This window comes from Limanda limanda, chromosome 6, assembly GCF_963576545.1.
Source record: "Limanda limanda chromosome 6, fLimLim1.1, whole genome shotgun sequence".
Classification (NCBI taxonomy): Eukaryota; Metazoa; Chordata; class Actinopteri; order Pleuronectiformes; family Pleuronectidae; genus Limanda; species Limanda limanda.
In genome coordinates, this window is record NC_083641.1 from 6287812 (window position 1) to 6315423 (window position 27612).

Here is a 27612-nt window from a genome sequence, read left to right on the forward strand (position 1 = left end):
AGAAAATGTATATTTGCTCAGGCTACACAGTCTGAGAGGAAATCTGAAGAAGAAATCCCCCCATTAAAAGATTTTCCATCACAGTAAATTCTGTTCTAGACTTACAGTTATACAGTACATCTTAACAATATAGATCTAGAATTACCACCACATGGCTCTATGCCTTCACTAACCAGGGCAGTTTCAGCCTACATCAATTTTTGTAGGCTTGACCTGTGGAATATGACCTCTGGAATATAATCAGTTAAACTTTATTCCCAGTGACAACATTAAAAATTTAAAGAAATTTCCTAAAGGCTGATTTGAGATACGTCCAAGAGGTTGAAATAAGATTTGTAAGGTCTCCTTGATCTTGACCACTCAATTATATTAAATTAATCTGTGATTGGCTGTCATGGAATCACAAAAAACGTTTACATTCCTGTATTGTTATCATACCTGAATCCTTCAAACTTCCTTTCTCGGTAAGAATCACCTTTCTTCATTAAGTAGAGAAGGACCATGTCACAGAAGAAAGCTCCCTGTTAAATGAAGTGTTATTCAGTGATTGGGGTGTCGTAACAGGGAAAACACACAGAGAACATTATTCATGGTACTTACAGCACCCATTAAAGCCAGACCTGATGCAACATTGATTGCTGTTGGGATGATGCTGAACTTCCCGGCCTATGGACGACAGCAGAAATATAAGAATGTGTGTCGAAACTCCCAAATCATAATCTCAAATAAATTCCTACAATTTGCTTAAATAAAAAAAACCACAGATGAAGGACCATGAAAAATGCATCTTCCGTACCTTCCCATGCACCATGATGTTAAATCTGACACCATAGACTTTGAATAGAGAGCGAAAACCCTCCCCAGCTGCATTTTCAAAATACCGAGTGTGCCTGTTGAAAAGAATAAAAAAAAAGAATATGCAGGTATAACTTGATGTTGGAAAAATGTATATTTCATTAACGATAAATCAAGTTAATTAAATGTATGAAAAGAAAGGGTGATATTTGCCTGGACAATATGACAACATGGACCCTGGAAGTGTGTATGCCATGGGGCTCACCTGAAGTTAAATCCTGCTGCGATGGTCTGGTTTGAGATGCTGATGTCCAGACGAGTGAATAAGTATTGTGGGTGGCAGTGAGAGTAACCTTTGTCAAGGTCACAGTCCCAATGTATCATAATGCCAATAGAGCCGCCCTGTAAAACAAACGCATGTCAATTATTATTCAAACCAACTTAATTTAGCCTGGACCAAATTCTTGAATTGAAAAAAATTTCAGGTAATATTTAGGGCTGGGCAACGATTAAAATTTTTAATCCAATTAATCGCATGATTTCCCTGATTAATCACGATTAATCGCATTTGTATACGCAAAATCCAATAATGAATTAAAAAGTAGTGTATAGCGCAATTTTATTTTCAATGTTCTGCCATATGAACGAAAGTGCCATAACATTTGTTGTGCAAACACTTTTAACATCAGCATTTAATACAGTAGCAGTTAAATAAAATATTCAGTGTAAATCTCAACTTAACAATGTTATCAAAGCAAATACAAAATTAAAGGTCAATGCTACTGCCAGGGCATTAATGTTATCCTCTTCGTTATGAAAAATGTATACTCCTCCCTGCGTCTAACGTAGTCTGCCGAAGCCTCGCTCCACTCGCTGTTTCGTTGAGTGATTTGCTGATATCAACTGTGTGTTTTGCATTTAGGTGATATTTTAGACTGGAAGTACTCCGGTGATAAGAAAATTCACCTTGGCAGTGTCTAGAAATTACTTTGGTTCTGTCGACTCCGCCGTCTGGAAGAACTTTAAAATGAAAATGGCCATGTAAAAGCACCGTACCCTTATCCATGGTTGTTTATCCGCCAATTATTTTCTTTTTTCCTGTTCCGCAGCAGTCAGCAACATACTTTCACAAAATGAAAGTCTGACTTTCACAATAAAACAGTAAATAATCAAACCTGAGTTAATGCGAGATAAAATAATTAATCGAGTTAACTCATCACTTGAGTTAACTCGATTAAAACGAGTTAACTTGCCCAGCCCTAGTAATATTATATTCCATCAGAAAAAGCAGTGATGAGTGTCATTGTATCTTAGATCTGATTCTGGCTGCACCTGTGACTTGTTGTGATTTTGAATATCTGAAGGTAAAGTTTAAGTTTTGTAACAATAACTAACTCTTGAGGATATGCAGTAAAAATACTAACATATGTTGCCATGTCGTTGAACGCGTATCCGGCTCGCTGGGTGATGTCTCCCAAACGGAAGATGGGGCAGTACGGGTGGAGCTCCTCGTCATATTGGCATTTCTTCAAATAGGAGTCATCAGTTGTTTCAAGGACATTGGACCTCAGAGTTGAGAAATGCACACACACACACACACACACACAAACACACACACACAGCAGTCAGAGTGTATAAATGAGTGACTAGTGACAAAGTAGCACATTGTGACGCAACAGTGAGAAGAGGACTTACTTTGAAAATTTGAATTTCGGAAATTGGATGAAATTCTTGATGTAGATGGTGAAGTTTTCTGCGTTTGTCAGCAGAGGCCCTCTGTTTAAAAAAACAGGTCAGGGAATGTAGTTGCTACCATACAGTGTATCTATAGATGGATGACAAAATGGCTGAAGAGAAGCCAAAGCTTCTCGATCACAATGTGGTGTCTGACTGCAGTACAGGTCATAGACCCTGCCTCCTCCAAGTCAGTGGATGGGACATGGACCAAACTAAAAGGTCAAAATGCAAATCAAATAGATTCATATAAGATGGTTTCTGTCCTTTAAGGTAGTTCAGTCAGACAACTCTAGTTCAAACGTTTATTGCCGCAGTAGAAAAGGTTAAGTATTTGGAGTCCAGGCTCCAACTTAATCACTCCCAGATATGATCCACAGGAATGATGGGAGTGATGAGCAAATACTTGTAACCGCCCGCTGGAGCCTACAGGTGGATGCTGGGGTGGTGGAGGGGCTGAAGCAACTGGTGGCAATACTGCAGCAGCAGTGCGAGCAAAGGGGATGATGGGGAATTTTTCTCTTTTTAAATAGGGGTGGGTGTGTATTATAGATGGTTGTTGAGAGTGAGGAATGTCACATGATGTATGTCACATGATTGGAGCAGCGCAGCTGGAGTTGGCTGCCTGAACGCAGGCGTCGCTTCATTTGTTATCGCTCTCATGTTGAGTGCTCATTTTTGTGTGTAACACTTATTCTACTATTGTGTAGACTTTTTGTAATGTTGTTTTCTATCTGTCGCTTGTATTCATTTTCTTTCATGTAATCCAAAGCATTGTGAAAGACAAAGCTCATCGATCTAAAAACTGTCAGGTGGGAATCTTGCATCAAAGAAAACTTACTTGTTGTTTATACACATATAAACTTTCAAACATACTGTATAACAAAAGATAAACAAACTAAAAATGTCTGGCTGTGCAAGGATTTACCTATGTGATCAACTTCATTCAATTATTGAAGGTAGATCAATAATTTCAGTGTTTGAGTTTATATGATGTGACTCCGTTCCTTCTTACTGTGGTTTGAATTTTCTTTCGATGGGACACCAGCCATAGATTTCACAGGTTCCAGTGGAGTTCACATCTTCTATTAGGCACCGGCCACTCATAATCCCTTCAGGAAAAGAGCAGAATAAACCGTTTGACATTATCCACCTCATCACATATGAAAAGGCACAATATCTAACTTCCTGCTGCAAAGATATAGACAGACTTTATAACTGGTTCGAACAGGAATCCTGACTTTATTTACAAATTCATTTAACTTACATTTAGCACATAGCCTTGGACAGACAGAAACTAACACAGACTTAAAAATACAGTATAATCAATAAAAGAATGTTACTCACTTACCATTACCAGCCACTACCATCTTTCCCTCTTCACAGTCCTTGTCATCTCGACAGTGGCCATCCAGCACTTTTGAACTCTAGAAACAAACGCCACAGAAAAAGACAAAAATCACAAATAAACCTAAAAAAGCTTGAATCATGCAGGTGATTCTACTGATTCCTCACATGATCATCTGAGCTCCTATTTTTTTTTGTCACACATGTCCAGCAACAAGCGGATTGAAATTATAGTTCACACTATCATCATCAGAACTGAATATAAAATAAAATAAAGTCTGTTGAATCCCATGATTGAAGAATGCACAAACATTCTCCACTCAACACATAACATAAAAAGTTCACCTATGGAACCTCTTTATACTTATGTCTAAATCTGGCTCAACTTACTGTACTTGTATATTTTTTTATATTGTAGCAATATTTCAACATTTCCTTTGTTTTGTTTTTATTTTCAATCAAATGTAGTTTGATGTTACAACCTGTGACTAAATGATGGTTAAATGCTCCCTTTGTATGAACTGAAAACACATTATATTAGAGCGTGTCATTGTGTTTAAATCAGATAATGGAACTATAACTGTAGGCCTGTGGCCACACAGAGTGTATCACTTTACTACGTGTAAATATCTTCTGTTATAAATAAAGTTTGAAAACCGTGTAAGTGGAGTCAGAGAGCTAGGAATGGTGATTTTTTTCACTTTTCTTAACACCAAGTGCTGAGGTAAAACAATTAGAGCCTCTGTTGTTCCTGCTGTTTTCCCCCGCTCCCTTGTGGTTGTTGTTGGTCTCCTGTTTGTCTCTCTCTGTGTTGGATTGTCTGGGTGTGGTTGTCAAGCTCCGTCCTCCTCCTGTTTACCTGCACCACTTCACTTCATCCACTCAACAAACTCCTGCAGATCCTGCATCATTTAACTGAGCAATTCCTACTTGAACTTTATGTTAGCATGTTTACGTTCTATTGACTTCTGCATATGTATCCCATTTACTGGCTCATATTTAAAAAAAACAAACATTTGGAGATTAAATATCATAGAAACGGGATGACACATTTACAGATTTTATAACGAGCACGTCAGTGCTTGACGACACTGCAGGCCCAACTTCACCTGCCCCAATGCAAACAGTGCTTTTTCGTCTATTTTACTCAAATGAACTCGAAACCTTAAAAATGTATATCATGTTGGTAAACTTGAATCTAGTGATTGAGACCATGAAATCCTTAGGAAAATGTTCACTGACATTATAAATCAATCGAGAATTATGGTAATTTTCTATATAGAAACTGAGTTTTTGCCTTCAGTGAAGTCGCCCTCTGCTGGTAATTCAAAATTAAGGTTTAAGGCCCTTCCACATTGGCTTCACTTTTTACCGGGGTCTACTTTTAAATGCCAATAGTGTATGGTTTGAAACAGTCCTCTTAGTAGTTAGGAGGACTTTCAAATAAAAAGCTTTTTATTTTCTTGCCTCGACATTAATATGAAAGTTAAAATGTAGTGGTTGAAAAGGAGCAACTGTGAATGGGAACTGGTAAGATATACAGAGCAGTGTTTTATGGTTGCACTGCTTGTATAGGCAACTCTTCTGGGCAGGGAGACAGGAGACCAAGACAGGCTGAGTTTACATTCCAGGAAGTCTCTGTAAATGTCTCACTAGAGACAGAGCTGAGAGAAATGATGCACAGAATAACTGACACACACACATTCACTGGAAGTAGAAGGAGGCATCTGACTTTGTTATAACTTGTAAGTTATGATGAAGACTGAAGGAAATGCAGACCAGTGCTCGTCTGACTGTGCCAATGTTCTCTGCAGATCAGCCAAAGTCTATTTTACAGCCTATTTATCTGCTTATTGTGCACACAGTTACAACTATTTCAACTTAATTGTATTCGTTTGAGACAAATCCAAACATACATTATCTAAAGGCATTTTAAGCTAAATATTAAAGCTGAGACCCAACAGTTCATCATAGCTTCATTTCTGGATAGTGGAAGGAAGTGAAGACTCTCTAAATTCCAAAGTGGCTTTAATCTGTTGCTTTCTTTTCTTCTACATACTCAAAACACAGGTAGATTAAAATCAATAAAGTTGGCATTTCAATTGATTGGAGGACATTTATACGATTTTTGTTTTATGTATCTTCATCATCCTGGATTTTTTAAGTGGGAGCTGTTTCTGGAAGCTTATTGTAAGAGATGAATGATGAAGCTTCCGTTTATTTTTGCTTTTCATTCAGTTTTATGACAGAGCAGTTCATTTCCAACTCTTCCACACATTGCCTACTACTGCATCTATTTGAGACATGCCTGGCAGGAATACTTTCCAGATGATCAGACGTTAAAGAGCACAATGTAAATAAAGTAAATTTAGAATAAACATTATAAGTCACAGAGTGAGGGGGTCTTGTAGAGAGAAACCCGTTTTTAAATGGCACACCATGGCTCCAGCTCACTCAGTTTGTACCAGTGAACCTGTTTCCTTACATCAAACAAAGGCAATAGTAGGAAACTCAAGAAATGTTAATTTACTAAAACAAAAATACTTATCATAATGTGGTACGTTCGAATTTGTAAGTCTTTGTATGTTGATTACCTTCACCAAGGAGGTTATGTTTGGGTTTCAATGTGTCTTTGTATGATCGTTGGCAGGAGTACGCACAAACTACTGGATGGATTACCATAAAACTTGCTGTGAGGATGATATATTTGAAGAACCCATTAAATATGGACTTGGATCCAGATCAGGGGGCATTTTTCAATGTATGGACATATGTACATATGTAGGGGACCACTAAATTGCCACTGCAGGGGCCAGAGTATAAACAAATAATTAAAATGTGCAGTGATGGTTTCTGCATCTCTTCTATTTTTTCTGCTCGCCATGAGGGAATTGGGCCAGTAAATACAGCAAAAATTGTTTTTTAAACAGCGATCGTGCCTAATTTATATGTAGAGAAGAAGACATGATACACTCAGTCTGTAGACTGAAGACACACTGCCTCCTCACAGAGTGTTACGGGGTGCTGGTTGCCAGTTCATTCAATTGTAATTAATATTGAATACATAGCATTGTGCACTAAAATCGGTGTTGTACATAGTCAGGAAATTTACACAGTTTGAGTTTGAAGCCAATAGGATGATTGAATCTGTAGACATGTGTTCCCCATACATACAGACAGACAGACCGACGTTTGTTGAATCAGTAGATTGAGTTCAGTCAAAATATAGGATCTCAGCTTCTCAGTAGGAGTCTTAACGCGTGTACAAACTAGTAATGGTTAGCTCATCTGTAATGTGTTTCTGGATTGAGACACAAATGACATGCACACTTGACAAACTACTGTTACGCCATTAAATGTATTTATTTAAGTCTGTAAAGCGCAAGATTGTTTTGGCCCGGATTTGGCCCACATACCTCAATGAATGATGGTGGTCTGCTACTGTTTGCCGGATCTGTGCCACAACAAGTAAGCCTTAGCAGTACTGCATGTCAACCAAGTGCCAAAAGTGGCCCAAATTAGTTTTGTGCTATTTGGGCCATATTCAACATTTGCCACATCCAGACTATATCTTGCAGAGAGCACTGCATGTTTGCCAAAAAGGGGCCACATTTGTTTTGGGATATTTGGGCCACATTTGCTGTTTTACTAGTGAGTAACTTTAGGTTCACATGAATTTTGTTAAGGCCACATGGAGGTCAGAAATGCTGCATCACTGCCTGAAGTTCATTTGTGTGCTATCTGGGCACCATATCGCACAACTCCATTATAATGTATTTAAAATTAACAATTAATTCAATCTCAAATATGATCCACACTAACAGCTCCTATTATTGTCACTCAAAGTACCAATGTGGTCTACCATATAATCATTAATTTACAATTGAATCAAGATGACACAGTATTCTTACCTCTGCACAGTGTCCCAGCTTCTGGTTCGGTGTCTCTAAGAAATTGGTAACAATGAACAGCACAGCTTCCCCCTACATGTAGAGGAAAAACACATTGTGAAGTGGTCTTAATATAGACATCATGTCATGATGACCACTCTGCCGCCTCAAACTCTTTATCTTGAAGTGTGAAATAGTGCTGCACTGTTTTCACACAGCGTTACTGTTAGTCTGAACACAGCCTGAACCAGCTCTGAACAAAGGTAACAAAATCAGCCTGTAACCAAACCTCTAAAATCATAAAGCTATTGGCAGGAAGATTTAGGATGGGGCCTTGTTAGTTGCAATCTCCTGTACATAATCGATCATAACATTTCAGGGGGTTCTCACCAAATAAATTTCCCAGCTGGACTAATGTAATCTGCCGTTCTCTGAGACCCTTTTATCAGTGCTGGGCTCCAGGCAAACGTCTGCTTTCCTCATCGTCACCGCCTGACCAGTAAAACTTTCAGCCTGCCTATCATCACTGCAGTTCTCTTAAGCCCTACAACCATGAATTTAAGCACACATGCAAAGTATACAAAAAATGTGTTTGCTACCAGAAGCATGCTAAATAACACCACTTGTTAAAAAATATACGTGTGTGTGTGGAGTAATAGTCATATAGTCTGTACACACACTGGAGCTGTGGGCTAAACGTTTTCACCTGCGGTGGGATGACATAGTCCTCCGGTCCCCAAACCAGCCGCCCAGACTCGGAGGTGTTTGTCACTGACACTCCCTTCAGTTTAGTTATGATGGAGCTCTGTACGGCCTCGTCTGTTTCCTGGTAGCCTTTCTTGCTTACAAATACCCACCTGTGGGAGAGAGCAGCAATCAACATGAACAGGTTTCGACCCACCAGCAGTTGAAATCAAAAATGGAAAAAAAATCGGCTTAAAGATTCAGATTTATAACAGCTTTTTGAATACTCTGATTGTTTGTGTAAAACGTACAAACATGAAACTCAACATAGACAAGTTGTTTGCAGTATGAATACAGTCATATCAAATGAAAAAAAACCTAAAGTATTGATATGATATGTTGGATGTCGTACTGTTATAACACTGTACTATCTATTAGTTAATAATTTATTTGTTTTGTTATTTTGCTCTATGTTACATTTCTGTTGCTTTGTGAATTCAGTTCTACAAATTCTATATAGGCACAGTTTACTTACAAAGTCAATCTTTTATTCAGAGCACTAATTAAAGCACAGGAACATCCTATATTACGTATTAGTGATCTAAATTAGCCTATAAAACACAGATATAAGACTAATAGTGAGAAACTGCTCCTTTCAATAAGCCTATAAAAGCACTGACAAAACATTTATAGCCCGTTCACTTTATAAAGCCCTGAAAACATCATAAAGTTCAATGGGTAAACTAACTAAGGAAGATGCAGTTTATTAATCAGCCACCAACACATTTATCTAGAGTCAAGTTTATTGTTATTTTCACTTATATTGTTTAGACTTAATACTCAGTTTTTTTCTCTGTTCTATTTATTATATTACTAAAGCCTGGACCAAGCAGGCATCAGAATTAATAAAACATCATCCTATCTCATCTTAACTTGTATTGACTTATTGATTGCGACTTTATTACTCAGAATTTTATTGAAAACGCTCCGTTTATTTAACATATGAGATACCGTACAGGCCCAAGGTACACGATCTGTTAAATTGTGGTAGATATATGTATATAAACATAATTCGTGGTTAATAAATTCCCTTCCAGAGAACAATAATTAGCTTCCTCTGCTATTTTTGATGAGTGACACAAATGTTTTTTCCATAAATTCTTCATAGGTTCTTCATGAGACTGATGACTGACTTTCTTTCCATCATCAAAGATAGCAGAAGTTCATTCTTGTTTTTTAAGATTAAGATTAAGATACATTTATTTGTCCAAAACACATGCACAGACATGCACAAGCACACTCATGCAAGAAGGGAAATTTAACCTCTGCTTTTAACCCATCTGGTGCAGGACACACAGAGCAGTGGGCAGCCCGGGAAGCAGATGTTGGGGGAGTAAGGTGCCTTGCTCAGGGGCACTAGACAGGGTAGGGAGAATCCTCTTGGATTTTTGGACAGATCAATCCAGGTTCGTCTTTTTGTTGTTTCTCCGTGGAGTCGAACCAGAGACAAACCAGAGACCTTTTCTGCCCATAGTCCAAGTTTCTACCACTAGTCCACCGCTTCTTTTTGACAGATGATAACTCAAAAAGTACACAGTATGAATACTTCATAGTATTTGTGACAATAATCTAACAAGTACCTAGTAAAACAATAACATTCTCATGAAGAATTTATGGCAAAAACACTTTTATCCATCATCAAAGTTAGCAGAAAAAGCTCAATCTTGTTCTGTGCAGGGACTTTGACAGAGGATTAGTAAAAGAGGACACAGTATAAGTACTTCATAGTATTTGTGTCAGTAGTCTAACTAGTAGGTCCAAATATATCACTCAAAACACTTTTTATCCCTCATCAAAGCTAGTAGAAGCTCATTGTTGGTCTCTGGAAGGGAATTTATTCATCATGAATGAAACGGTTTTTACATTATCTTATCTCATCTCACCAGATAATTATTTGTTCTTTGTCAAACCAGTTTAAAGTTATAATATGTTAGGAGGTAATGCATCTTGGAAAAAGGATACAACATTAAATCACTTACCCAATGATGTATCCGATGATCGATAACTGAATAAGTCTGTACAAAACTCCAACTTTCTTATTATTGGCGACGATGTATTTTTCCGTCTTGTAGTCGAAGAAGGAGAGGAAAAGTGCTTGTAGTAAACCTCCGGCCATCCTGCAGCAGGGAGCGGGCAGCAGGCTGTCAGTGGACAGGGACGGTCCTCTCACCTTCAGGACGGCAGAGGAACCACCGACCACCTGCAGGCGTCTGGGATCTACCCTCCTCAGGTCGGGGTCTGTGCGGGATTGGTTGCCCTCCTTAAGAGGCGGAGACCAAATGCTTTGGGAAGGTGGCTGAGAAATTCCATTGGAAAACTGCAAGTGTCAAGCTCAGGCTCTGGAGGACAAGTCATTACATTCAGTAAAATAAAACATCAGCCCAGCAGTTATGTATGGTGTAACTACACCACAACCCATCGAGGAAAATACTTGTGAAGATATTTCAGTTAATTTCAACAATTTCAGGTTGGCGCTTGTGCTGTGACAAAAGCTCCAAAGTTAACGTGCATTATCTTCCACTGTCCACCAGAGGTCACTGTTCATCCAGTTGAATAGCAACACCTCAAACGGGCCATCAACACTTTGCACTGTTATGCTATTGTATTTGATGTTGTTGGATGAAGTCCACTGACTAGTGGACTTCTTATTAGGTACAATAAGGTTGTGTGGTTGTGTGGTCATTAACATATAATACAGGTTCAGACTGTGTATGAAGATGGACAACATGAAGTCTCCCCAAAAATTACGCCAACGCATCTCGACTGCAACCTACTAACCAAGCTAAGATTTTACAGTAGACTTAATTTTAAATTTTTGTTTTTATGTGAAAACTTACAAATATTAAATAGAGTGCAGGGAGAGGCAGAAAACCGTGTGGGCTCACTTTGAAGCTTCTACCAACAAGTGTTGTTATCATTTCACAACATTAGACAATAGACAGTTTACAAGCAGAAATTTATATAAATACCCAGGAGAGTCACAATTATTACAATTATCAATACAAAGAAGTATGTGATGTCGAAAAGGTTGCAGATACATTCAAATGCACAGTGTATTGTTGTTGTTTAAAAAATCAACCTCTTCAGTTTCAGACAATGTGAATGAATCGTACTAAATGTGGAATATCCTAATAGAATATCCATCTGAATATATATTAAGTATATGTAATCATCACTTTGAAGCTCTAATATCTTAAAATTGACAAAAACAACACAATAATTTAAGATGATGCTTTGTCTTACATGAGCTCCACTCCAGTCAAGCACAAGTCATACTGAACTGCTAGAGGCCATGTTTATATTGTTATATTCATTGTTACATCAGAACCAACAACATGACACGTCAGTGTTTTCTCTACAAGGTCAGATTCTCCTCCTCCGTGGCGGCCTCCTTCACACTGTGGTTGTCAGATGTTGATTTAATTCCTCTGTGGACGATTTAGATTAGTTAAAAATCGACATTTGCTGAACTTCATATCATCCAGTTTATTACCACACTAACCCGGAAACTGCCATTGAAGTCTAAAATCTTATTTCCACACAGTCCAAATAAAATAAAAACGTTACTACAGCAATGTCATTGTGTGAGTGTGTGTACATATGAGACCTATACATTTAGATTTACGTATTATTATTATTATTATTATTATTGAAATAATGACAGCAACAATATAGATCTAGAATTACTGCCATATGGCTCTATGCCTTCACTAACCAGGGTTCTCATTTATAAAAGAGGATTCATACTAAAAGTGTACATACGTACAAAAGACGGAAATGGCGTACGCACTTTTCAGGCCCCGTTTTGTGCGTACGCAACAGTTATATACCTCTGGAATATAATCAGTTAAACCTTATTCCCAGTGACAACATTCTAAATTGAAAGTAATTTCCCAAAGGCCGATTTGAGATACGTCCAAGAGTTTGAAACAAGATTTGTAAGGTCTCCTTGATCTTTGACCAATCAATTATATTAAATTAATCTGTGAGTGGCTGTCATGGAATCACAAAAAACGTTTACATTCCTGTATTGTTATCATACCTGAATCCTTCAAACTTCCTTTCTCGGTAAGAATCACCTTTCTTCATTAAGTAGAGAAGGACCATGTCACAGAAGAAAGCTCCCTGTTAAATGAAGTGTTATTCAGTGATTCGGGTGTCGTAACAGGGAAAACACACAGAGAACATTATTCATGATACTTACAGCACCCATTAAAGCCAGACCTGACGCGACATTGATTGCTGTTGGGATGATGTTGAATTTCCCGGCCTACGAACGACAGCAGAAATAAAAGAATGTGTGTCGAAACTCCCAAAATCATAATCTCAAATATTTTCCTATATTTAACTTAAATAAAAACCCACAGATGAAAGACCATGAAAAATGCATCTTCCGTACCTTCCCATGCACCATGATGTTAAATCTGACACCATAGACTTTGAATAGAGATCGAAAAACCTCCCCAGCTGCATTTTTAAAATACCGATTGTGTCTGTTGGATAGAATAAAAAAAAGAATATGCAGGTTTAACTTATAATTTATTAATGATAAATCAAGTTAATTAAATGTATGAAAAGAAAGGTTGATATTTGCCTGGACAATATGACAACATGGACTCTGGCAGAGTGTATGTCGTGGGGCTCACCTGAAGTTAAATCCTTCTGCGATGGTCTGGTTTGAGATGCTGATGTCTAGACGAGTGAATAAGTATTGCGGGTGGCAGTGAGAGTAACCTTTGTCAAGGTCACAGTCCCAATGTATCATAATGCCAATGAAGCCGCCCTGTAAAACAAACGCATGTCAATTATTATTCAAACCAACTTAATTTCGCTTGGACCAAATTCTAAGACTGATTTATCAAGGTCTCTACAGTCATGTCCTTCATTTCTTTAAAAAACCTAAAATCTACCCAGACTCTTGCTTTCAGTAGAGAAATAAAAACAGGAAGAGCTTCTTGTCCTGCCCTGTCCTCTACTCTGTTCTTCCTGCTGCTGTAAATTGACATCTTAGCTTCCCCTACCATCCAATTTAAAAGTTCCCATTTGTCTTTATTTGATTTCTTATATCCTGCTCCTAAAATGAAGGCCCTTTTACTCCATGTCTCACCAAACTGTTTAAAAACCTTCTGCAGTGTATTAAAAAGGTCTAAAAGTCTTTTACATTCATAAAAAACATGGAAAACTGTCTCTGTTTCTCCACAAAACGGGCAATTGCACTTGACTGTTGGATTGATTTTTGATATAAAACTGTTGACCGCTATGGCTCCGTGTAAAATCCTCCACTGCAGGTCGCCAGTCCTCATCCTTAAAGGTGATTTGTATAAAACCCTCCACACTGGTTTGTCCTTGCTGTCCAGATCCAGTCTCTTCCTCCACACTGTGTCAGGCCTCACATCCAGCTTAGTTTTGTTCAGGGTTAAAACACAACATTCATACATGGCTCTCCATTTGGCTGTGTACAGGTCCAGTTGTTTCCATTCAGTTTTATTTAAAAAGGTCCTGAGAGCCCAGCCAGATTTGGGTTAAAACCTAGCTCCGGAAACGGGTCGCTGTCATCAGGGGTTTCCGTTCCAGCAGAATAATCCTTTAGCATCTTCACCTCCTCGCCCGTGAGTCTCTTAATCCATTTGTTTAAAATGTGTTCTGCCTGTCGCCTGGATCTCTGCCCGATGAGGGACCCCACGCCGGGATGTTGTTAAGTCCAGGACCTGCTGCATGGACCATCGTCTTCAAGGTTACAACTCCGGCGGTGCACAGCATGCTGGTGAGGCCTGGTGTGGAGCTGCTCTGGACATCCAGCCTGGCTCCGTTGATCAGCGGCTCTTCTAAAAGCCAGTGCAGAGAGTTTGTAGGTTCCAGCCTTTTCCATTTAAAAAGGTTCCATGTCTTAAAAAGTGACTGATAAAAAGGAGATAATCCATACAGTTTAAACAGCTTAAAATCCATTAAGAACAGTGGCATGTCTAAAACCAGCCCAGTTGCCCCCCTCAGGATGCTGCTTGTTACTTGTCTCCAAACAACATCCTGTGGACCTAAGAGATACTTCTGTAAAAACTGTAATCCAAAAGTTGATATTCTGCTTTGGATATGCACCAGCCCTTGCCCCCCCTCCTCCTTTGGTAAAAACAACACACACTGGGGCACCCAGTGCAACCTGTCCCAAAAGAAGTCTGTTAAAATTGCTTGTATTTTCTGAATCAATCCTTTCGGAGGTTCCATGCATGCCAGCCGATGCCACAGAGCAGAAGCTACCAGGTTGTTTATTATCAGGGTTCTGCCTCTGTAAGACAATTGTGGTTTCAGCCATTTCCACTTGTTGAGCCTCCCTTTCATTTTGTCCACCACTCCCTCCCAGTTCTTCTGAACCATGGACTCATTGCCAACATAAACCCCCAGGTACTTGAGACCATCTCTCCTCCACATCAGCCCCCCCGGCAGACTGGGTAAACCCCCCTCCCACCTTCCAACTGCTAGCGCTTCACTTTTCCCCCAGTTCACTCTAGCAGCTGACATGATTTTAAAATCATTGACAATTTTTCCCAGTTCTTGGATGTCCTCCTGATTTTTTACAAAGACGATGATGTCGTCTGCATATGCTGATAAAATGTGGCTTTTTTAAAAATCATTTAAAATCAACCCTTCAATTTTAGTTCTTATCTTCCTCAGCATGGGTTCAATAGAAAGTGCGTATAACATCCCTGAGAGCGAGCAGCCCTGTCTCACCCCCCTGTGCACTTTAAAAGGTGCACTCAGTCCTCCATTGATCTTCAGTACACTCTCAATGTCTTGATACAAAACCTTGATCATAGCTAAGAGACCTGGGCTGAGGCCAAACCTCTCCAGAGTCTTCCAGAGGTAAAGGTGCTCAACCCTATAAAAAGCCTTTTCCTGGTCCAGAGAAATGAGACCAGCTTTTATGCCTAATGAACTAGAGAAGTCCACAATATCCCGAATTAAGGACACATTGTCCAGAATAGACCGACCAGGCACACAGTAGGTCTGGTCTTGATGGATCACTTCTCCCATCACCTCCCTCAGACGGTTTGCCAGAGCTTTGGAGAGGATCTTATAGTCTGTGCATAACAGCGACACCGGACGCCAGTTCTTAATCTCCTGAAGGTCTCCTTTCTTTGGTAGGAGAGTTATCACTTCCCTCCTGCAGCTTGTCGGCAACACCAAGTCTCTAAAACTTTCGTTAAAATCAGTTAAAAGATCTTCCCCCATCTCATTCCAGAACTCTTTAAAAAACTCTACTGGAATGCCGTCGATGCCCGGGGCCTTTGAGTTCTTCTCCTTCAGGAGATCGCAGAGTGTGGATGATCCTGCTTTGTCCATTCTTCTTCTCCAGTCCAAAAAAGAATTTGGTCGGTGCATCCATAAGCGCTGCCGTCTGGAACCGTGACCTGACCAGCGCCCCCTGAGCCTTAGTGCCCAGTAGGTCTTTAAGAGCAGATTTTTTAGACTTGAGATCTTTAATATAATCTCGATTTCCTGTGGAATCTATTAAATTCAGCACCACCATAATTTCTGTCTCCAGATCCTCCATAGATCTGGTTATGTCTATTGTAACATTGAGGGTATACTGTTGACAGAGCTGCTTTATCTCAACTTTCCCACAGTCCCACCACAGCTTTAAAGAAATAAAATCATTCTTTCTTTCTTTAAAACCGCTCCAAAAAAACTTAAAAACATCCTTAAAATGTGCATCACATAAAAGAGACGTGTTAAAATGCCAGTATGCGCTTCTGGACTTTAACTTAGAGATAAAAACGTTACATAGTACAAGCGCGTGATCTGTAAAACCAACTGGGAGTATACTGCACTTTCTGAAGATGCTAAAACTATGTTTAAAACAATAAAACCGGTCCAACCTCGCCATGGAAATGAGATTCCCTCGGCAATGAGTCCAGGTGTATTGTCTCTTATTTTCATTCATTCTTCTCCAAACATCACACAGCTCATGGGCCTGCAGCAGCTGCCTCAGAGCACTCTGGGATGCTCTGTGGGGCTCCATGTGATTTCTGTCTAAAACATCATTTTCTGTACAGTTAAAATCTCCTCCTAAAAATAAAAAATCATCAATTTTTATTTTGCTTAAAACTGTGTCTTAAACCTTTAAAAAACAGACTCTATCAGGTCCTGAGACCGGAGCATAAACATTTATAAAAACAAAATAAAATTGCTCGACCTTTCCCCTCACCACCAGTAGCCTGCCCTCCACCACCTCTTCCACTTCTAAAGACTCTGGTACAAAGCTCCTGGAGAAAATGATGCCCACCCCCCCACTGGTTGTGCTAAGGTGGCTCAGGACCACCTGTCCCTCCCACTCTCTTTTCCAGTCACTCTCAATTTTTGGGTCACTATGTGTTTCTTGTAAGAATGTCACTTCAGTTCTTTTCATTTCTATTTGCTGGAACATCTGTGACCTCTTCGCAGGGTCCCTGGCTCCATTTATGTTTAGCGAACTGATGCTTAAAAGACTCATATTGTATAATATAAAAAACCCACAAAACCACAGAACTGATTGGTAATCAGGATGTTCACCTTTATTCATCATCATCATCATTATTTTTCTGTTGTCTAATTTTATGAACAATCTTCTTTAATCTATACATCTCCTGGTCAGTAAAACCTCCCCTGCCTTTGCTGCTCATGTGCAGCCGGGCAGAGGTTGAAAACTGTTCTGTATCAGAGAAGTAATCCTCTATCTTTAAACCCTTCATGTTTTTTGTTTTTTGAAGAAACACTTTCATCTTCGCCGCACTGTAGCTTCTTGTGCCCTTCTGGCTTCCTGCCCTGAATTCGGAGGATTCACTGTCAGCAGAGTCTGTCTCCATGCTTGACTCAGACTCTGCTGCTCCTCTCCCTCCTTTCTTCCCGGTCCCTTTTTTAGCTTTTGAGCTACCACTGTTGCTCCTGGTCTTTCTTTTTAGACGAGGAACTTTAAGCACCTCCTCGTCTCTCTCCATGTCAATATCGCTTACTTGGTCCTGTGGGACCCCCCCTGTCTCCTCCTTTTCCCCTTCATCTACCTGATCTACCTGTTGGACCGCCCTTGTCCCCTTCTGCCCTTTCTTACACTCCTGACCTTCCTTTAGGACCTCCCCTGTCCCCTCCTTACACACCTGTACTTCCTCTGGGACCTCCCCTGTCCCTTCCTCACTCACCTGTCCTTCCTTTGGACCTCCCCCTGTCCCCTCCTCACTCGCCTGACTCTCCGGTTGGACTCCACTTGTCCCCCCCTCACTCGCCTGACTCTCCGGTTGGACTCCACTTGTCCCCCCCTCACTCGCCTGACTCTCCGGTTGGACTCCACTTGTCCCCCCCTCACTCGCCTGACTCTCCGGTTGGACTCCACTTGTCCCCTCCTCACTCGCCTGTCCCTCCTGCTGGACCCCCCCTGTCCCCTCCTGCTGTTTCTCAGTGTCAGCTGTTTTATTTCTCTGAGGACAACCTTTTGCTTGGTGTCCTTCTTTCCCACAGCTGAAACACTTTGTATTATTAGATGTTACAAAAATAACATAATCGAACTCATCCACCCTGATTTTGAACACCAGGTTCAGGTCCTCAGTCCTATTATTAAGAATCATAAATAGATGTCTTCTGTGGGACACCACGTGCTTTAACAGAGGGGACATCCCGAGGACACTTTTTTTACCTGAGACATTATCTTCCCGTGTCTCGATAATTCCCTTAACAATGTCTCATCTCTGATAAACGGGGGGACATTGGACAGCGTCACTTTTACCGCCGGTGTGGCGAGAGGCAGAACAGACACGAACGTGTCGTTCACTTCAATCCCGTTCGCCACCACCGTGTTCACCTTATCTACACTATCCAGGAAAATGACAACCGCGTTGTTCATCCTCGCAGCGGACTTCACGCTGCCGTTGCCGACCACCCTCCCCACGGCCAGGCTACACTCCTCCACGGAGCACGGGAACGCCGGAGCGATCTTAATTCCGTGCTTCCGGGTTAACTTGGCGAGGTCCATGGCGTTTAGCACGGCCCGCGGCCGGCTGCAAACACACACAAACACGCACACCACCTAACACCTCCTCCGTGTACACAGCAACCCCACAAACACTATAAACCAACAATACACTATATAACTATAAACAGAATTACCAACAAACAGAACAAAATCGCACAATCCGCTCATTTACCGTCACCAGCTCTCAGCTCACACACACTCAACCACCACACTCCAGAGAGAGAGAGAGATGTATTGATTTGATTCATTAATGAAATAATATAAAAATGTGTTGTCCCCCTACTTTGCAACTGATGTGATTCTTGAAAAAATTCTTAGGAAATATAATATCCATCAGAAAAAGCAGTGATGAATGTCATTTGTATCTTAGATCTGGCTGCACCTGTGACTTGTTGTGACTTTGAATAGCTGAAGGTAAAGTTTAAGTTTTGTAACAATAACTAACTCTTGACGATATGCAGTAAAAATACTAACATATGTTGCCATGTCGTTGAATGCGTATCCGGCTCGCTGGGTGATGTCTCCCAAACGGAAGATGGGGCAGTACGGGTGGAGCTCCTTGTCATATCTGCATTTCTTCAAATAGGAGTCATCAGTTGTTTCAAGTACATTGGACCTCAGAGTTGAGAAATGCACACACACACACACACACACACACACACACACACACACACACACACACACACACACACACACACACACACACACACACACACACACACACACACACACACACACACAGCATTGCAGAGTGTATAAATGAGTGACTAGTGACAAAGTAGCACATTGTGACGTAACAGTGAGAAGAGGACTTACTTTGAAAATTTGAATTTCGGAAATTGGATGAAATTCTTGATGTAGATGGTGAAGTTTTCTGCGTTTGTCAGCAGAGGCCCTCTGTTTAAAAAAACAACAACGATGAACTGAATAAAGAGCCACATATTCTGTACATTGGTAAGAAAATGTGCTGTTGCAGGTCAGGGAATGTAGTTGCTATCATACAATGTAGCTATAGATGGATGACAAAATGGCTGAAGAGAAGCCAAAGCTTCTCAATCACAATGTGGTGTCTGACTGCAGTACAGGTCATAGACCCTGCCTCCTCCAAGTCAGTGGATGGGACATGGACCAAACTAAAAGGTCAAAATGCAAATCAAATAGATTTATATAAAATGGTTTCTGTCCTTTAAGGTAGTTCAGTCAGACAACTCACGTCCAAACGTTTATTGCAGCAGTAGAACAGGTTAAGTATTTGGAGTCCAGGCTCCAACTTAATCACTCCCAGATATGATCAACAGGAATGATGGGAGTGATGAGCAAATACTTGTAACCGCCTGCTGGAGCCTACAGGTGGATGCTGGGGTGGTGGAGGGGCTGAAGCAACTGGTAGCAATACTGCAGCAGCAGTGCGAACAAAGGGGATGATGGGAAATTTCTCTCTGCTTAAAAAGACCACCTGATAAGGTGGGTGTGTATTATAGATGGTTGTGGAGAGTGAGGTATTCTTACTGTGGATTGAATTTTCTTTCGATGGGACACCAGCCATAGATTTCACAGGTTCCAGTGGAGTTCGCATCTTCTATTAGGCACCGGCCACTCATAATCCCTTCAGGAAAAGAGCAGAATAAACCGTTTGACATTATCCACCTCATCACATATGAAAAGGCACAATATCTAACTTCCTGCTGCAAAGATATAGACAGACTGTATGACTGGTTCGAACAGAAATCCTGACTTTATTTACAAATTAATTTAACTTACATTTAGCACATAGCCTCAGACAGACAGAAACTAACCCAGACTTAAAAATACAGTATAATCAATAAAAGAATGTTACTCACTTACCATTACCAGCCACTACCATCTTTCCCTCTTCACAGTCCTTGTCATCTCGACAGTGGCCATCCAGCACTTTTGAACTCTAGAAACATATGCCACAGAAAAAGACAAAATTCACAAATAAACCTAAAAAAGATTGAATCATGAGGTGATTCTACTGATGTGATTCCTCACATGATCATCTGAGCTCCTGATTTTTTCTGTCACACATTTCCAGCAACAAGCGGATTTGAATTATAGTTCACACTATCATCATCAGACCTGAATATAAATTAAAATAAAGTCTGTTGAATCCCATGATTGAAGAATTCACAAAAATTCTCAACTCAACACATACATAAAAAGGTCACCTATGGAACCTCTACCTCTTTATACTTATGTCAAGATATCTGGCTCAACATACTGTAGGCAACTTTTATATGTTTTATATTGTGGTAATATTTCACCATTTCATTCCTGTTTGTTTGGTTTTTATTTTCAATCAAATCTAGTTTGATGTTACCTCCTGTGAGTAAATGATGGTTTAATGTTGTGTAAACTGAAAACATATTATTATTAGGGGTCCACTTTTAAATGCCTATAGTGTATGGTTTGAACAGTCCTCTTAGTAGTTAGGAGGACTCTCAAATAAAAAGCTTTTTATTTTCTTGCCTCAACATTAATATGAAAGTTTTATGGCTGCACTGCTTCTGTATAGGCAACTCTTCTGGGCAGTGAGACAGGAGACCAAGACAGGCTGAGTTTACATTCCAGGGAGTCTCTGTAAGTGTCTCACTAAAGACAGAGCTGAGAGAAATGATGCACAGAATAACTGACACACACACACATTCACTGAAAGTAGAAGGAGGCATCTGATATAACTTGTAAGTTATGTTGAGTGCTCGTCCAGTGCTTGTCTGAATGTGCCAATGTTCTCTGCAGATCAGCCAAAGTCTATTTTACAGCCTATTTATCTGCTTATTGTGCACACAGTTACAACTATTTCAATTAAATTGTATTAGTTTAGAGCCAAATCCCAACATACATTATCTAAACGCACTTCAAGCTAAATATTAAAGCTGAGACCCAACAGTTCATCATAGCTTCATTTCTGGATGGTGAAAGGAAGTGAAGACTTTCTAAATTCCAAAGTGACTGTAATCTGTTGCTTTCTTTTCTTCTACATACTCAAAACACACGTAGATTAAAATCATTTCATTGATTGGAGGTTATTTATACAATTTTTTTTTTTAAGTGGGAGCTGTTCTGGAAGCTTATTGTAAGAGATGAATGATGAAGCTTCAATTTTTTTTATGCTTTTCATTCAGTTTTATGACAGAGCAGTTTATTTTCAGCTCTTCCACACATGGCTTACTACTGCATCTTTATGAGACATGCCTGGCAGGAATACTTTCCAGATGATCAGAGATTAAAGAGTGCAGATTAAGTGCCAGACATGGCCTACTCCAATTCAAAGTAGCACACAGACTGCACTTGTCTAGGGCTAGAGTTGAGAAGATGTATCCGACAATTGATGATTCGTGTAATAGATGCAATTTTTCACCTGCAACATTAGCACATACGTTCTGGTCTTGTCCGAGACTCTCGGGCTACTGGTCCTCTATATTTGATGCCCTATCCAAGATAGTTAAAAGGCCAATAGAGCCGAACCCGCTCACGGCTATATTTGGTATCCAATGTGAGGATGACCACCTTCCTAGGGCACAATCTGATCGCATTGCTTTTGTCACCCTCCTAGCGAGAAGACTAATTTTACTTAATTGGAAACAGGCTGCCCCGCCCTCCTATAAACATTGGGTTAGAGATACGCAGCAACTCTTGAAGCTAGAAAAGATCAGACTTGCTCTGCGACGTCCTACTGATAACTTCAGCAGGATATGGCAACCTTTTATTACATACCTGCTTGAACAAGTGTGAAGTTTTGTCCTATATGTCATGTACAGTATATATTGTCATTTATCATTACTGAAAACCACATGAATGATCTCTTACACACACCTTATGTTTTGTCTGTTTTTTTTTTTCTTTTTAAATTATTATTATTTAATTCTTTCTTTTCTGTTTGTCCCCTGGGGTGGGGGGGGGAGAAAAAAAAATGTTTTCATATACGTTTGTATGTATGAGATTTCATCTTCAATTGTGAAAACCAATAAAAAAATCAAAAAAAAAAAAAAAAGAGTGCAGATTAAATAAAGTACATTTTAAATAAACATTAAATAAACATTATAAGTCACTCTTTGACCTATAATGTAGAGAAAAACCCGTTTTTAAATGGCACAGCATGCCCTCCAGCTCATTAAGTTTGCACCAGTGAACCTGTTTCCTTAGATCTAACAAGTAGGTTTGTCTCAAAATCCAAAGGTAGCGACACTGGCAATAGTATGAAACTCAAGAAATGTTAATTTACTGAAACAACCATACTGGTCATAATGTGGTACATTGGAATTTAAAGTCTGTGTATGTTGATTACCTTCACCAAGGAGGTTATGTCATTTTTCAACACTTTCATCTTGACGTATGAAGGGGCCAGGGTATAAATAAATAAATAAAATGTTTTTCTCCCCAAAAAAGTCCCTGGTTGGGAGGTATTGCTTTTCAAAAGTACTGAAATCTGTGGGGTGGGGCTTTCACTGTCCTAACATACCTGATTGGTTGAGAATGCTAGCATTGTATTTCAGCCACCACTTTTAAAAACTTCTAGCTAGTTGTTTTAAAAAATATATTCAACAAAGTTCAGGACCACCTGAGTAACAAATACAATTAGAAACATGGGAGACAGAAGTGTTGAAATGCTGTCAGCTTCCATTCCGCGCCCATATTAAGTAATTGCGCGATCTGCAGCGATGGTTAAAGCGCAAGATTGTTTTGGCCCGGATTTGGCCCACATACCTCAATGAATGATGATGGTCTGCTACTGTTTGCCGGATCTGTGCCACAACAAGTAAGCCAAAGCAATACTGCATGTCAACCAAGTGCCAAAATTGGCCCAAATTTGTTTTGTGCTATTAGGGCCATGTTCAACATTTGCCACATCCAGACTATATCTTGCAGAGAGCACTGCATGTTTGCCAGAAAGGGGCCACTTTGCTTTGGGATATTTGGGCCACATTTGGGGTTTTACTAGTGAGTAACTTTAGTTTCACATGAATTTTGTTATGGCCACAAGGAGGTCAGAAGTGCTGCATCACTGCCTGAAGTACTTTTGTGTGCTATCTGGGCACCATATTGCACAACTTCTATTATAATGTATTAAAATTTAACAATTAATTCAATCTCAAATATGATCCACACTGACAGCTCCTATTATAGTCACTCAAAGTACCAATGTGGTCTACCATAGAATCATTAATTTACATTTGAATCAAAATGACAGTATTCTTACCTCTGCACAGTGTCCCAGCTTCTGGTTCGGTGTCTCTAAGAAATTGGTAACAATGAACAGCACAGCTTCCCCCTACATGTAGATGAAACACACACTGTAAAGTGGTCTTAATATAGACATCATGTCATGATGACCACTCTGCCGCCTCAGACTCTTTATCTTGAAGTGTGAAATAGCGCTGCACTGTTTTCACATAGCGTTACTGTTAGTCTTTACACAGCCTGAACTCAGCTCTGAACAAAGGTAACAAAATCAGCCTCTAAACAAACCCCAAAAATGATAAAGCCATTCGCAGGAAGATTTCAGGATGGGCCCTGTTTATTGCATTCTCCTGTACATAATCAATCATACATTTCAGGGGTTTCTCACTAAATATTTTTGTAGCTGGACTAATGTAGTCTTCCGTTCTCTGAGACCCTTTTATCAGCTGTGGGCTCCAGGCAACTGTTTGCTTTGTCCAGCCTGTTGCAACGCCCCTGATGCTTGACAAAGAAGTGTAAAATCCAAAAATGAATTGACTCATCCCGCTTCACTCAGTCAGTCATATTTGGATCCTCATCGTCGCCGCCTGACCAGTAAAACTTTCAGCCTGCCTATTATCACTACAGTTCTCTTATGCTCTACATCCATGAATTTAAGCACACACGCCAAGCATACAAAAAATGTGTTTGCTACCAGAAGCATGCTAAATAACACCACTTGTTAAAAAATATACGTGTGTGTGTGGAGTAATAGTCATATAGTCTGTACACACACTGGTGCTGTGGGCTAAACGTTTTCACCTGCGGTGGGATGACATAGTCCTCCGGTCCCCAAACCAGAAGCCCAGACTCGGAGGTGTTTGTCACTGACACTCCCTTCAGTTTAGTTATGATGGAGCTCTGTACGGCCTCGTCTGTTTCCTGGTAGCCTTTCTTGCTTACAAAAACCCACCTGTGGGTGAGAGCAGCTATCAACATTAACAGTTCTCAACCCACCAGCAGTTGAAATCATAAATGGAAATCAAAAAAAAATCGGCTTAAAGCTTAAGATGTAAACCCCTTTTTTAATACTAGATTGTTTGTGTAAAATGTAAAAACATGAAACTCAACATAGACAAGTTGTTTGCGGTATGAATACATTCATATAAAATGGGGGAAAAAAGTATTGATATAATATGTTGGAGGTAGTACTGTTATAACACTGTACTATACAGTAGTTCAGATCTACAAATTCTATATAAGCACAGTTTACTTACAAAGTCAACGTTTTATTCAGAGCACTAAACAAAGTACAGGAGCACCCTATACATTTTTAGAGAATCCTACAAAATGCACAGTGCTACAAACGACAAGTGCGCCTGCGCAGACCTCTGCAGCGCTCTGATCAAGCAAGATGAAGCTTGGTTGAAAATGCTATATTTTAGCAATGCTTCTTAATAAAAATGCGTTTTGAGATTAAGATACATTTATTTGTCCCAAACACAATGATGATATTCATTGCGAGATATGTGTGTTTCAGTTTCAATATTTTCATTCATGGTTACAAAACAAATCGCTTTTATGTTTTCTAAACCCTATTTTCACAACTCTAATCGCAACCCGGAAGAACGATACAAAGAACTACAAATTGAACGGTGTTCCCGTACGTTTGTGTGTTGTTCCCATCTTTTGTAGTTCTAATGTGTTTTCACTATTATGTGAGATGGCGACTGGGAACCTTGCATGCTTCTTTATGTTTTTTTGGTGTGAGTAAAACACCTGTTTAGTCAGATGTAGTTCTTCTTACTAATAAAACAGTAAAATCTAGTTTTTTCAAGGTTTTGGCCCTACTCAGTGGAGCCCCCCATAGGTTTGCATTGGGCTATGGTAGTGGAGTTCAAGACCTTTCCAAAACAGTTCATACCATGTCTGTTGCATATTTAGTTTCCATCGTGTAAGCCATCAAATCTGACTCAGGTGCAAGGTTCAAGGTCATCCCTGAGGAGCAGGAGCCATTTTAAGTGATATTTAATGGCCAGATATGGTCAAAATATGTATGTTTGGTTTATACACAATCATATGTTTCACTTTGGACCAAGTTAGAGACACCTTTATTCATTAACAACCCAATTTCTCACACTCCAGCCACAGACTGCTTGCCCTCCTCCCCTCTGGGAGGCGCCACAGGGTCCTCCGTTCCAGGACCAGCAGGTTAAGGAACAGCTTCTCCCTGCAGCTGTCACTCTGCTGAATCACCGTGGTGCAGAGTTCATATGTATTTATTATATTAGAGTCTAAATTAGCCTATAAAACACAGATTTAAGACTAATAGTGATAAACTGCTCCTGTCACTAAGCCTATAAAAGCACTGACAAAACATTTATAAAGCCCTGAAAACATCTCAAAGTTCAATGGGTAAACTAACTTAGGAAGATGCAGTTTATTAATCAGCCACCAACATATTTATCTGGAGTAAAGTTTATTGTTATTTTCACTTATATTGTTTAGACTAAATACTCAGTTTTATTCTCTGTTCTATATATTCTGTTACGAAAGCCTGGACCAAGCAGGCATCAGTATTATTTAAACATCATCTTATCTAATCTTCACTTGTATTGACTTATGATAAAGCCTATTTATAACTTTATTACTCAGAATTTTATTGAAAGCGCTCCGTTTATTTAACATATGAGATACCGTACACGCCCAAGGTACACGATCTGTTAAATTGTGGTAGATATATGTAACAGTGTATAAAAATAATTCATGGTCAATAAATTCCGTTCCAGAGAACAATAATAACCTTCCTCTGCTATCTTTGATGAGTGAAAACAAATGTTTTTGCCATACATTTTCTGCATGTTCTTCATGAGACTGATGACTGAGTTTCTTTCCATCATCAAAGATAGAAGAATTTCATTCTTGTTTTTTGACAGATGATAACTCAAAAAGTACACAGTATGAATACTTCTTAGTATTTGTGACAAAAATCTAACAAGTACCTAGTAAAACAATAACATTCTCATGAAGAACTTATGGCAAAAACACTTTTATCCATCATCAAAGTTAGCAGAAAAACCTCAATCTTGTTCTGTGCAGGGGACTTGTGGCAGAGGATTAGTAAAAGAGGACATAGTATAAGTACTTCATAGTATTTGTGTCAGTAATCTAACTAGTAGGTCCAACTATATCACTCAAAACACTTTTTATACCTCATCAAAGATAGCAGGAGCTCATTGTTGGTCTCTGGAAGGGAATTTATTCTTCATGATTGATATTAATATACTGTTACGCATATTCAAAATTTCATTTTACACTAAATACCTCATTATTTTGTTCTATGTACGCTGGCACAATAATTTCCTTCCTTCTTATCTTATCTTATCTTATCTCATCTCATCAGATAATTATTTGTTCTTTGTCAAACCAGTTTAAAGTTATCATATGTTAGGAGGTAATGCATCTTGGTAAAAGAAACCACATTAAATCACTTACCCAATGATGTATCCGATGATCGATAACTGAATAAGTCTGTACAAAATTCCAACTCTCTTATTTTTGGCAACAATGTATTTTTCCGTGTTGTAGTCGAAGAGGGAGAGGAAACGTGCTTGTAGTAAACCTCCGGCCATCCTGCAGCAGGGAGCGGGCAGCCGGCTGTCAGTGGACAGGGACGGTCTTCTCACCTTCAGGATGGCAGAGGAACCACCGACCACCTGCAGGCGTCTGGGATCCACCCTCCTCAGGTCGGGGTCTGTGAGGGATTGGTTGCCCTCCCTTGAGGGGCGGAGACCAAATGCTTTGTGGAAGTGTCAAGCTCAGGCTCTGGAGGGAAAGTCAGTACATTCAGTAGAATAATACATCTGCGCAACAGTTATGAATGGCGTCACTGCACCACAATCCATCCAGTAGAATACTTGTGAAGAT

At 39.7% G+C, this 27612-nt stretch overlaps 2 protein-coding genes across 2 annotated transcripts; both read right to left on the reverse strand.

The window, feature by feature from the left end:
- Positions 1–413: 413 nt before the first annotated feature.
- Positions 414–10626, reverse strand: LOC133003658 (P2X purinoceptor 5-like). Its single transcript, XM_061073445.1, has 11 exons — positions 10490–10626; positions 8473–8623; positions 7788–7859; positions 3881–3956; positions 3545–3641; positions 2491–2571; positions 2220–2361; positions 1061–1197; positions 797–890; positions 601–666; positions 414–521 (listed from the first exon to the last, which is right to left on the reverse strand). The coding sequence occupies exons 1-11, from the start codon at positions 10624–10626 to the stop codon at positions 414–416; spliced, it is 1161 nt and encodes a 386-aa protein (XP_060929428.1).
- Positions 10627–12527: 1901 nt separating this feature from the next.
- LOC133003659 (P2X purinoceptor 5-like) lies at positions 12528–27317 on the reverse strand. The gene is made up of 11 exons (XM_061073446.1): positions 27181–27317; positions 24508–24658; positions 23726–23797; positions 20350–20425; positions 20014–20110; positions 19321–19401; positions 18979–19120; positions 13157–13293; positions 12910–13003; positions 12715–12780; positions 12528–12635 (listed from the first exon to the last, which is right to left on the reverse strand). The coding sequence occupies exons 1-11, from the start codon at positions 27315–27317 to the stop codon at positions 12528–12530; spliced, it is 1161 nt and encodes a 386-aa protein (XP_060929429.1).
- Positions 27318–27612: the final 295 nt, after the last annotated feature.